The 13,021-nt window shown below is 34.1% G+C and overlaps 2 protein-coding genes across 2 annotated transcripts; one reads left to right on the top strand and one right to left on the bottom strand.

The window, feature by feature from the left end:
* Window positions 1–5,355: 5,355 nt before the first annotated feature.
* LOC132638246 (probable receptor-like protein kinase At1g49730) lies at window positions 5,356–8,023 on the bottom strand. The gene is made up of 2 exons (XM_060355193.1): window positions 7,458–8,023; window positions 5,356–6,091 (listed from the first exon to the last, which is right to left on the bottom strand). Exons 1-2 carry the CDS (start codon window positions 7,903–7,905, stop codon window positions 5,433–5,435), a joined length of 1,107 nt encoding a protein of 368 aa, XP_060211176.1. The 5' UTR covers window positions 7,906–8,023; the 3' UTR covers window positions 5,356–5,432.
* Window positions 8,024–10,236: 2,213 nt separating this feature from the next.
* On the top strand, window positions 10,237–12,302 carry LOC132637231 (uncharacterized). The gene is made up of 3 exons (XM_060354349.1): window positions 10,237–10,272; window positions 10,356–11,757; window positions 11,860–12,302. Exons 1-3 carry the CDS (start codon window positions 10,237–10,239, stop codon window positions 12,300–12,302), a joined length of 1,881 nt encoding a protein of 626 aa, XP_060210332.1.
* Window positions 12,303–13,021: the final 719 nt, after the last annotated feature.

The raw sequence follows: 13,021 nt of genomic DNA, 5'->3' as shown, positions 1-13,021 counted from the left end.
GTCGTCATTTGAAAATGTTGAAAAAATCTACCCTTAACTAGCTCATATTTAGGATCATGTTGTTGCATAGTTGACCTTGAACTCGATCTTTCTTCTGTTAATTCCTTGTTGGATGGGTGGTATACTTAATTTTTAGGTCTAATTAGCATAACTTACGAGTTGACTTCCCATTAATTCATTGCCATTTGGTGTTTTAAAGAGGCGTTTGATAATAAAGACTTATTAGTTATTTTATTACCCTAAATAAGAATAAAAAGGTTGTGTTTATTTATTGAAGATATATTAAATCTGTTTTTATTTTATTCATATTGACAATACTACGTCTTTGCTTCAGTGCTTGTCCCAAACAAATTCTTTCCACTAGTAAATAATTTTATTTTGTAAATTTGAATACTAGATGCGTAATTAAGAAGATTTGTTTTCTCGACATCTAAAATTGTGTAATTTATTTTATGTCAGAGCTAATAAATATAAAATTCAAATAAATAATAAGTAAATGAAATATTTTATTAGAGAAAATATTATTTTACACGTTGTTATAAATACGATTAGTTGGGTGATATGCACTATAAAAGCTAGCGGTAGTGTTCACTGCTCAGTGGTGATGATTATGAGGTGATGGCTAGCGATAGCATTGACAGTTGCCACGACGACTATGGCGATTGAGCAATGTTGACCAATAGTGATGATAGTATGAATTAATTTTCACAAGGCCATTATTTTCAATAAAAACATCATGTTAAGTGGAGATTTAAAGAACTATAGATTTGTATTGTCTCAACCATCTCTACCACAATGAACTTAATTAATTAATTATTCGTATTCGACGCCTACGCCAAACAAAATAATCTAGCTTTACCGATTAAAAGTGTATGTACGAAATGCATTCAGTGATTTGATGTATTCATTGTTTGCGAGTAAATTTTTACTCGATAATTACATCAACAAATGCCCATCTCCTAATTTTTAACATTTCTTTGCACAGATTGACCTTCAAAGGCGTTGGTCTTTAATTTTTTCCCCTCAAATTGCTGGTCTTTAATTTTTGTCTTGCTTAAAAAAATGACCGAAAATACCCTGAGGTTTTGGGTTTGAACCCTCGCTCAGTAAAAAAAAAAAAAAGTTCGCACGGCAAGGCTTCGCGAAAATTCTGTCTTAAGGCAGAAGTTTTGCAATTTCGCAAGGCAGATTTTTTTTTTCACTCTGCTGGAATTCTACAAAAATTAGGCTTTGCCCGAATAGCCTAATTTTGCTACGAAATTTAATCTTGTGAATTTTATTTTTTTGACTGAGCTGGGCTTCGAATTCAAAATTTCAGGATATTTTAGGCGAAGTACAAAAATTAAAGACCACTAATTTGAGGGGAAGAAAATTAAAGACCACCCCCGAATAGGACAATCGGGCAAATTGCCCAATTTCTAACAAGGTATAAATGGCTGTGCTATGTTTGGCCCAAACTCTAAGCTGGAAATCCAATTGTGCTTCTTTTCTACCTCACATGTAAAAGGGAAAATTACGTCATAATTTGTTATTACGCATAGTGGTATTTATGAGAATTTCTCTATAAAAGTTTAGAAACATCCAATTGTACGCTTCAATAGTTGTAATTGTAAGTTCTATGGTAATTCTACCTATACAAGACACATTTAGTAGGGTTATGGACCTTTTCTATCAATGGGCTTTAGGACTCAAAGCACCAAATTTGAGTCGTCCATCAGCCCATTAATGTAATGTCAATGGGCTTGAGAACTCAAAGAACTAAATTAACCAGGCATCATCCTGCTTGAAACTGCCGTTATAGTAGTCGTAAGCTCCCGTTTGGTAAGATATGGTTGAAGTTGAAATTTCAAACTTGAAAATTTGAGCTTTTGAAGTTGTGATTTTTGAAACTTGAAGTTGTGTTTGGATATGCATTTTACTTGAAAATAATTTGATGTTTTGTAAGTGGAAGTGAAATTTCTCCCGCAAGTTGGTTTGAGCTTGTTTTTGGAACTTGAAAATATTTTGAAGATAAATTTTTTAAAAAATCGGATCAAATTATGGCCAAACAAATATCTGAAATATTAAATCTGATCCAAAATCTATGGTCAAAAGCTAGCTAAGTAACTTGAGGATGAAACCTGATCATTTCTTAAACATTAAAGTATGTCTATTGTTCTAATAAATACATAAATTTTCACTAGTAGTCCTTTTTTTTTTTTTTTTTGAGATAACTATTTAATAAATGTCCTCTTTTTATTTCTCTTGTAATTTACAGATCTTTTAGATCACGGTCTAAAGATCTTTTTTTAGCAAACTAAAAATCGTATAAGAATACTTAGACTACGGTCTAAGTTTTGTAGACGTTAGATGATAGGTTAATGTTTTGTTAGTCTCAAGAGCTATATTTTCACAACTTTGAAAAATAGTGACAAAATTTAAATGATGGCCAAAAAAGATATTTGTGTAAATCATCCAAATAAATATTTTAAGGATCGGATGTTCTTAGAGTTACTAGTTTTATGAGGCCCGTGCTAAGCCCAGGCCCAAACTCAAAATATAAACTCAGATATTTTAATTAAAAAAATATAATTTTGTTACACTTTCTTACTGTATAATAATTAAAATTTCAAATAAAAATATTTCCAATATATAAAAGGAAAACTTTCATTTAACTCCTTTTAATATCTTTAACTTTCATTTTGATGAAATTATTTACTTCAAATCAGATGCGGAGCCAGAATTTGAAATTTCGAATCATAATTTTCTTAAGTTACTTAGTTATAAATTAATAATCTATACATACTCAATGAACTTTTAAGACACATAAAAGTTTTTAACCAAAGCGCTACCGAATCCGCCCAAACCCGTAGCCAACACTCTAACTCTACTCTGCTTCAAACTCATTTGGTGTTTATCTTGAACTCATTTAAGATTTAATAATGCATTTTATTTTCACCTGTGTTAGTCAAATTCATGTTTTCATCTTCTAGAATCATCTAATACACCAAAAAAATTCATTAACTCCAAATTTATACTACAATATTTATAATCTTAGTTTCAAGTTTTTACACAAATAAACCTAACGATCTTACAAGAATATTGGAGTAATAAATAATAATTAAAGTACATTAATAAAGTAAAAGATTTTAAAACTACACTTAAACATAATTTTAGGACAGATGTTTATAACCTCATATGAGCTCGCTAAAGAAGCAAAACACTTGAGGTTTAATAAAAGATATAGTAAGACCTAATAAATGCTCAAACAAAAAAAAAAGACTCCAAAGTTGCCTAAATTTTACCAAAACATATAAAAATAAATAATATATTCCCACTGTCCCAAAATAATTGTCACTTTTGTTTTTGGAAGGCAATTTGACTAATTTTCAGAGTTATATTAGATTAGATTAATTCAATATTTTAAAATTTAAATATTAAAAAAATTTATGAATAATACTATAAATTGCAATACTTTTAACAATATAATGATTTTTTTTAAAATATAATTTAAAATTATGTAATTTAATTTTTAAACACGATAAATATTTTGAGACGAAAGAGTCATAATAATTTAAAAGAGATTCACAAAAAGTTAATTTGATATCAAAATGACCAATTATGCAAAAGTGAGAAAGCAACAACAACAATCAAGTATGCAACTTTATTACCCCTGTGGGTCCCTATGGGCTGGCTGTGAAGATGACAAAAATAATAAGTCCAATTACGTTGGCCCATATGAGAAATGAATGAGGGCAATATGCAGGGGAAAAAAAGCAACACACATGTAGTAGTCTGATAGGATCAAACCATACTGTGAGAAGCTTAGTTGCAGGCTTTTAGTTGAGAAGCTTAGTTGCAATGCAACCGAGGACGACAAAATAGTTGGATTCTCTCTTATAATATAGTAATATTTTGTGGGTATCTTTGACCAAAAGCTCTAATCAAATAACACAGAGACTGAACTACGAATATAAATTAATAATTTGAAGGACAAAAACCAATGAATTGCTTTTTATCCAAACCATGGAGCTATAAAGTTGAAGTCAGAAGGCAGAGGATTAGAACCCTTAGTGGTCGTTTGGTTTGAGGTCAAAATAGTCCCGGGATTACAATCCCGGGACTAATTTATACCATCTGTTGGTATTATTTTATACCATCTGAAAGATGGTATAAAATAATACCAGTATAAGTGGGTTAAGAAGGTATAAGTTGAGTTATTCCAGCACTAATTTTTATACCACGTTTGGTACAAGGTATAAAATAATCCCGGGATAAATCTATACCTTATACCAAACGTGGTATAAAAATTAATACCGGCATAACTCATGTTATACCTTAAACCAAACGACCACTTAGTGAAATAAAAACCATCAGCCTTCATCATATAATTGCAATACTCATTCTTGAAATAAAAATCTTCGGGCAATTCGCTGGGGGTGGTCTTTAATTTTTGTCCCTCAAATTGGTGGTCTTTAACTTTTGCTCTTCGATAAAAATCCCTTGGTTTCGGGTTCGAACCCCCACTCAGTCAAAATTTTTTAAAAAATTCGCAAGGCAGAGTTTTGCAAATTCTGCCTTGCGATTTTATTTTTTTACTGAGCTGGAATTCGAACCCACAACCTCGAGGTATTAGGCGAAGGGAAAAATTTAAAGACCACTTATTTGAAGGGCAAAAATTAAAGACCACCCCAAATGAAGGGTAATCCGCGCAAAAAAAAAAAAAATGAAAACCATCCCCTCACTTTATAGGAGGAGTGCCTTCGTATTGGAATCTGAATATTATGGCAATCTAATAGAGATGTGGTTAGAAAGGGGAAGTAATTAATTCTCTCCTTTTTAGGAATTTGTAAATAAATTTGGGATAAAATTGATAAGGACAAAAGAACATATCTATATAGTATAATATTACCTAATACCCATATTTTACGGGGCTTTTACTTTTAACATATTTAAGTGGTTTAGGGTAGAGGATTGCACCATTATCTACTAAGTTTCGTGAGCCACTGGCCCTCGAGGGTTACTCGGTTATCAAAAAGAAAGTCGATGTAGAGGAAAGTAAACTCGAATTTGTAACATTTTGGGATTACATTCTCTCTTTTTAAGAGAGACGCTACCTGCTAAAACTATTACTCCTACTGAAATTTTGGAGCGTGTTTGTTAATTATCTTTAAAGGTAAGAGACATGCTAATTTCTCAAAAGCTTCATGTTCATTTCTCTCTTGGTTTGGTATACTGAAAAAAAATACTATCTTGTATATTGAATATTGTTCGAGGCTTGTAACTTTCATCACAAGTGCAATATTGACTGTCTTATTAGCTGATATTTTTTGTCTCCTCAATTTGTGTACTTATGAAAAATATAGTCAAACTAAATAGATGTTTTTGCATTTATGTTCATGTAGAAAAAAAAAAAAGGACTTAATGGTACTAATTTTAGACACTTCTTAGTTCTATACAGGTAATTCAGGGACAGGCGGAGGCTCCATGCAACTTGAAATTCTATAGACAATCTGTGTCATGTTTGGTCTTGCTTCAGAATTTTCAATCAAAGCTGAGTTAGCCACATCAACCAAAACCCTTAGCTGTTCTATATCTACATTACCATTGAGTTCTGGCTGCAACATACCAATTAGCACATCCATATTCTCATTATTCCTGCATTCCTCAGTCCATTCGGCAAGTGTCATCGAGCCCTGCACCGACTTGAGCCCTGTAATGAGCTCGAGAAGTAGCACTCCAAAGCTATAAACATCAATTTTTGGTGACACTAGCCCCGTGTTAAGGTAATAGGTGTCAACATAACCGAGTGAACCTTTTACTTTAGTAGGAGTACTTGCGCTTACAACATCATTGCCTAACTTGCATAGCCCGAAATCAGCAAGCTTGGCATGATCGTCGTCAATTAACAGAATGTTTGATGACTTGATATCTCTGTGTATGACAGGAGGATCGGCTACTGAGTGGAGATAGTCAAGAGCACGAGCGACGTCTAATGCAATGTTTAGACGATTAGACCATGATAGGATACCAGAGGATTGACCATTGTATGTGTGTATCCTCTCAAAGAGGCTTTTGTTTGGAACATACTCCAAAAGTAGCAATTGTTCTCCTGCTTTATATTATAAATGGAGCTGAATTTGAGTCAGATATAAAGCACTATGTATATATTATGGTATAAGAAAAAAATATAATTGGGACAAAAAGAAGAGGACAGCAAAAAGATCCTGATGAGTAGCTTTTATTTCTACTTCTCCAACATATACTCTTGTCTATTCTTCAATAAAGAGCCAATAGAAGCCCTTTCTCATTTTGGACAAAAAATCTCTTTGAATCTTTCTTGGGATTTTCTTGGTGAATATGAAGTGTTACATATAGTAATTACTATGGTATAAGAAAAGGACATAATTGGGACACAAGGAAGAGGACAACAAAAGGATCCTGATGAGTTTTATTCTTAGTTCACAGCAAATACTCTTCTCTCTTCTTCGGATAAAAATTCCCTTTGATGTTTTTCTTTTGGTTTTTTCTTGCTGAATATTCTTTCTACTCCACCCCCAACCCCCAGTTGAAGTAGTCTTCCTTGGTATTATCTACACTAAAGACCATTTTCAATCATCTGAACAGATATCTAATGTTAAATTTTGGGTCAAAACATGGTTCTGATCCAATATCTAATGGAGTAATAGTTAACAAGACCTCGATGATTTCATCTGGTAATTGCCCCAGACTGGTTGAGGGGCAGGTTGTTTGTCTCCTTGTATGGTTTTGGGAAATCTTTATCTCATGACCTAGGTTTTGGGGTTGATAGGCCCTAGATTCATTTTCTTAACATGGTATCAACGTAGGCGGAGGTCCTGGGTTCGAGTTTCACCACTTCTCATAGTCCAAAAGAATTTTCACATACTTGATCCGTAAAAAAAGAATTAGGCCGGCATGTAATGGGCAATTTTGAAGACATAATCAAGTAAATAAAGATATACTCTGCCTAACAGTTTAAACTTTTATATGGGATAAGTCAGACGCTTCAAAATCTTCCCCTTGCAGGCCTGGAAAATTCTGATGGAAAACATCACTAATGTCGTGAACATTGTGAACTAGATCATTTTCATGCAGCTTAATCCTCATGCCAACAAGAAAAATGTTGAATTTTAGCATCCACAAAACTATTCCAAAAATGTTTACTGTTTAAGTTGTTTCCCTTAACTGTGGAGAGGGAGTGAGTTGGAGAATAGAAAACAGCTGAAAACATACTGCATTATATACTCCATACATGTTTCTTAATGCTCAGTATCAAATACCATATCCATAAAAATAGGCCAAAGAGAGAGTTTTAATTTCATCTCATATGATATTTCTTTTGTCTTTGATAAGAACATGTTAAACAGAGCTATATGGCCAATGAGTCTTCTTTATCTTCACTAATAATATGGAAGCATTTATAAACTTGTGGAACATAGGAGTTTGAAGATGATTACCTTTTTCCAAGCAAAATCCCATTAGCCCAACCAAGTTTGGATGTGATATCCTAAGCAAGACAGAGACTTCATCCAAGAACATCTTTGTTTTGCCACCTCTTTCCTCCATGACTCGCTTCACCGTGCCTAGTTTTCCATCTCCAAGCTCAGCCAGATAAACATATGAAGTTGCTCCCACGCCAATCCGAATCTTGAAGTCTTTGGTTGCCATCTTCAACTCTTCTAGTGCATAAGTTCTTATAGTAGCATCAGAATCAATACTGTCCATAGACTTTTCATCAACTTGATTTTCTTCATCTGGTTTGGTTTTCGAGAGCTGCTTATTGCCTTTACAATATAGATAAATGCCTAACTTCTTTAAGATAATTGTGAGAATGATAACAAGAGCTATTGCACCAGCAATCCAATAACTTCTGGGATTGGATTTGGAGAATCCAAGGAACCCCATGTTGGGATCGTGTTCAATCAAGAACTATAGCTCTAGAATTTAATGAATCATATATTTCTTTTTGGCATGTATTTGGTTCTTTCTTTTGTTTTAGATTATTGTGCTTGGATGATAACAAATATTCTTGAATTTGGCTACATACCGACAATGATAAGGACTGAAAGCAACCAAGTATTGTCTTATTCTTGTGAATAAATATTTGCACCAGGGCCTCACTTATGTCTTTTAAATTGACCTCTCAAAGACAGATTAGAAATGAAAACAAGAAAGACTTATTTTTTTAAGTTGATCAACTTTGTGATTTTTCCCAGTCTAACAGTGACTAGAAGATTAAAAAAAAAAATGTAAAATTTCAATCGACTTTGTTTCTATCTCAGATTAGTTACTGTCAGTTAGATGAATCATCTTCATCCATTCTGATCCATTCAAGTTCTTCAATATTCATAGGATTCTTCATAACTAAACTATTTCTTTCAATTGTTGTTGACATGCATGTCGTTTCTTCTTTATGCTATCTCAGGACCAGCTGTACTTTGCAAAGCTCACATCGGTGAACTTTAACGTCTATATTAGAAAAATGATACTAGTTCATTTTATAACAATCAATTACTAGTTAGTTTAAAGACAGGTTCTGGCATGGTTGATTGGGACAAAATTGTAACTGAGAAAGGGGAGAATGAGTTCAAAGCTGCTTAATTAGAAAGACTTTGTGTTCTTTGCTAGGACAATGAACAAGTGGATTATTTTTTTGATACTTATTAGATACCTGACCAGGTATGTAGTAAGAAACTTCTTTTCAAATCCTTTGTGGAAGTACCATTCGCCACCATAACATGGATTGACAATGGCTAAAATATCAAATTGTATTGATAAGAACTGAACTCTATTACATTCGCTAATAGCAGAACTTTTCAACTCTGAACTAATAGAGGAAATACTGGATATGAATAGTATCAACTCTTTGTTCATCCGTTATGATTTATGAACAATTGAGCAACACATGTAATTTTTATTTATAAGGCAGAACTTGTGGTCAATTGATCAGGTTGATTGTTTCTGGCCAATTGAAATGTTTTGAACTCCCGCCTCATCGGCAAAATTAATGTATGCCCATAATTTATGCCCAATGGGCAACGAAAATTGTGCCAATGAATTTTCTTAAATGGAGATTATATTCTTAAAAGATATTAAAGCAAGCAGGGCCGAAGTACGTCATTCTTGTAATCACCCCAACAATCATTGTGTGATTTCTAAACTAACATCGAAGTTCTTAATTGATGGAAAGCCCTCTAGTTGAATTTAATTATGTATTGTGGAATTAGACTCTCAGGTATTGATTAAACTCATTAAGGAAATGAAAATACACTATTCTTGCAATCATATTTTGTTAGTGTCAAGTTTTTATGATGACAATTTTTACTTGTGCAGGTATAGTAATTAAATCACACAAGGAATATATGTGAGCCCACAAAACAGCCCCAACAAGATGGGAGCCCACAGTATAGCCCCAACGAGCTGGGCTCACTCGAGTAATGGCTTTCCAGCCCTAATGTTGCTAACAGCAGTACTCTTCAGCAGTACAAAATCATTCAAGAAAGGAAAAGATATTTGCACAATAAAGAAGAAATATTCCAGCAGCATCAAATCGTTTCAAAGAAGGAAAGGTCATCTCCAACATTAAAAGGCATATCTCATGAAGTGTAATAATTCTGATGCTGCCTCGACACACAAGGAAAGCAGCAAAAGCTCAGTCTTATTCTTGGAAATAGGATCAAATCCCTTGGGTTGATCTCTCTGCGTGAAGAGCCTAAAACGCTATAAAAAGGCTGCTTCACAAACACAAGACTTATGCAACAGTCTCATTCTCTCCATTGCTCTGGTTTACTTTAAATAAACATTGTTAGTCTGAGTGATTCATAGTGTAATAAAAAAGAAAGGAGAGTTACAGCTTGTGAGACTTTGTATAAAAAAGAATAAGAGTGTTTTGAGTGTAGACGTAGGAACTTCATTCAAAACCTTCATTGTACCAAACCTTATAAAAGAGCTGCAGAGAACACCCTTACAACCCAAGGGGACTGGACTAGGATTCATATTGAATCTGAACCAGTATAAAATACGTGTGTCATTTATTTTCTGCACCTTACTTTAGCATTCACTAAGTAGGTAGTCGACTAACAGATCGAAAATTTTAACAATTCACCCCCCCCCCCCCCCCCCCCCCCCTCTTGCACTTTCAATTGGTATCAGAGCAAGGTCTCACTTTCAGTGCTTAACCGCACGTGAGAAAAGATCAAATGGCTGGATATCAAATTCCTTGAGCAATATTTCAAGATGGGCACTCCACAACAAGACCACCATACTTTAAAGGTGAACACTATTGCCACTGGAAGGAAAGGTTTAAAATATTCGTGCAGTCAACTGATTATCAAGCCTGGGTTGTGATTAAAAAGGGACCTAAACCCATTCCCAGAGCGGACACTGAAAACAAAGAAGATGCAGAAACTTCAACAATTGATCTAGAGTCACATGACATTACTAAAGAACAACAAGAGACAGTGCAAATAAATGCAAAGGCAATAGCCTTGCTCTACTGTGCAGTGAGTGGAGAAGAGTATGCAAAAATTTCAAATTGTGATACTGCCAAAGAAATGTGGGATAAACTTGAGGTCACTTATGAAGGAACATCAAAAGTAAGAGAAACAAAAATTGATGCTCTAAGACACGATTATGAAGCCTTTATGATGAAAGAAGATGAGAACATCGAATCAATGTTCACAAGATTCAGCAAGATTATTGGAGAACTCAAATCGCTTGGAGTAACCTACACCAACTCACAACAAGTTAGAAAGCTTGTTAGAAGTCTGCCAAAGACTTGGGAAACCAAAGCAATTGTTCTTGAAGATGGAAATCTGGATAAGTTCACCTATGATGAATTAAGAGGAAATCTAATAGCTTTTGAGAAGAATCATATACAAAGATACCAGAAGGACGAAAAGAAGAAAGTGGTCGCCTTCAAGGCTCAAGTTGAAGAATCTGATGATGATTTTAAAGAAGAAGAAGTAGCTATGATTTCGAGGCATGTGATAGAAGCCATGAGAAGATCAAGAAATAACAGAAAAGGAAGCTCAAACTTTAGAAAAGCCAAGACTCCCACTGGACAGCAAAAGAATGACGAAAAATGTTATGAATGTGGAAAATATGGCCATATTGCATCTGAATGTCCTGAGATAAGAAAGAAACCAACCAGAGGTTATCAAAAACAAAGAGCTTTCAGCAGTTGGAGTGAAGATGAGATCTCAGATGAAGAATCTGAAGAAGGTGAAAATATGTTTTTCATGGCTCTCGAAGGAGACAGTAAGGTAAGTTCTCATTCCTGCGCTAAATGTGAAGAAACTCAAGAATTATTAGATCAAACTCTTATAGACCTAAATAATGTCTTTGATGAATATAGAAAACTGAAGAGAGGGAAAAAGGAATGGGAATCAAGATTAGAAATTTGCGAAAAAGAAAAAAATTCGATTCAAAATGAAGTTTACAATTTACAATCTAGATTAGATACTTTACTGAAACCTTCCAACCATAACTATGTTAAGTCAAACCAATCAACTTATACACATAAGTTCACTGGGAAAAAGGTTGTGCAAATGACTAGCAATTTTGAAGGAAAGAAAACTGATTCCTTAAACACTGATAAGCCAACTAGAACTTTTAAAAGGACTGAAAGGAAATCTGGAATGCATAGCTCAACCGATTCCTATAGAGTGGAAAGAAAACCTTTTCAAACATGTTTTTGCTGTGGAAAACTCGGCCATAACTATCATAACTGTAGATTTCGATTTTCAACTGCACCTGGTTGGATATGGAAACCCAAGAAAATTAACTGTTTTGAAACTAACCATCAAGGACCCAAGAACCCTTGGGTACCTAAACAAGAATAAAAATTTTGTCTTGCAGGAACACCACAAGAAAAAGAAAAAGGGAAAATGGTATCTAGACAGTGCGTGTTCAATACATATGACAGTCTATTCAAATCAGTCACTGACTTTGATGGAGGATTGGTAACTTTTGGAGACAATTCAACTGGAACGGTAATTGGTATTGGTACTATTGCTTTTGATAATTCCTGTGACATTTCAAATGTTTGGTTGGTAAAGGGACTTAAGTATAACTTGTTAAGTGTAAGTCAGCTATGTGATTCAGATCTTGAGATAAGATTTAGTAAATCAGGTTGTGTCATAGAAGACTCCTCTGGCATAAAGATTCTTCCTGGAAGCAGAAACAAAAATGTATACACTTTGGACTCTGTCAAAAATCCTAAAGGTCATATATGCCTGGCATCAATGGGAGAAGATCCGTGGATGTGGCACAAGAATCTTGGGCATGCTAGTATGCGATGAATCGAAAAACTAGCAAGACATGATCTTGTAATAGGATTGCCAAAACTCAACTACACAAAAGATCACTTATGCGATTCGTGTCAAAAAGGTAAACAAACTAGAAACTCCTTCAGTTCGAAAGATATTGTGTCTACATCAAAGCCCTTGCAATTACTTCATATGGATCTAGTCGGTCCTACTAGAACTGCTAGCATTGGAAGAAAAAGGTACGCATTTGTTATAATAGATGACTTCTCTCGTTTCACTTGGGTAATATTTCTTGCTCATAAAGATGATACTTTAAATAATTTTAAGTTTTTTTGTGAGAAAATTCAGCGTGAGAAAGGATACTACATCACTTCCATTAGAAGTGATCATGGAGGAGAATTTAAAAATAAAGCTTTTGAAGAATTCTGTAATGATCAAGGATACACACACAATTTCTTCTCACCTCGATCTCTGCAACAAAATGGTGTAGTTGAACGAAAGAACAGAACCCTTCAAGATATGGCAAGAACAATGATCATAGAAACAAGCTTACCACATCACTTTTGGGAAAAAGCGGTAAGTACAGCTTGTCATATTTTGAACAGATGTCTAATTAGACCAATTCTTAAGAAAACTCCGTATGAGCTATGGACGGGCAAGAAACCAAATATTAGCTACTTTCATCCTTTTGGATGTAAGTGTATTGTTCACAATAATGGGAAGGAAAATCTTGGTAAGTTTGATCCTCGAAG

The sequence above is a fragment of the Lycium barbarum genome, chromosome 4, assembly GCF_019175385.1.
Source record: "Lycium barbarum isolate Lr01 chromosome 4, ASM1917538v2, whole genome shotgun sequence".
NCBI classification, from domain to species: Eukaryota; Viridiplantae; Streptophyta; class Magnoliopsida; order Solanales; family Solanaceae; genus Lycium; species Lycium barbarum.
The sequence above is the reverse complement of the archived record's forward strand: the minus strand, read 5'-3'. Positions and strand labels throughout refer to the sequence as shown.

Bases quoted from the DNA above. Each gene is read 5' to 3' on its own strand.
- LOC132638246 (XM_060355193.1), bottom strand. From the start codon at position 7,905: ATGGGGTTCCTTGGATTCTCCAAATCCAATCCCAGAAGTTATTGGATT. The intron at 6,092-7,457 runs GTAATCATCTTC...AATATAAAGCAG, and splicing joins GGGATTTTGCTTGGAAAAAG to GAGAACAATTGCTACTTTTG.
- LOC132637231 (XM_060354349.1), top strand. From the start codon at position 10,237: ATGGGCACTCCACAACAAGACCACCATACTTTAAAG. The intron at 10,273-10,355 runs GTGAACACTATT...GTGATTAAAAAG, and splicing joins AAGACCACCATACTTTAAAG to GGACCTAAACCCATTCCCAG. The intron at 11,758-11,859 runs GTTGGATATGGA...TTTGTCTTGCAG, and splicing joins TCGATTTTCAACTGCACCTG to GAACACCACAAGAAAAAGAA.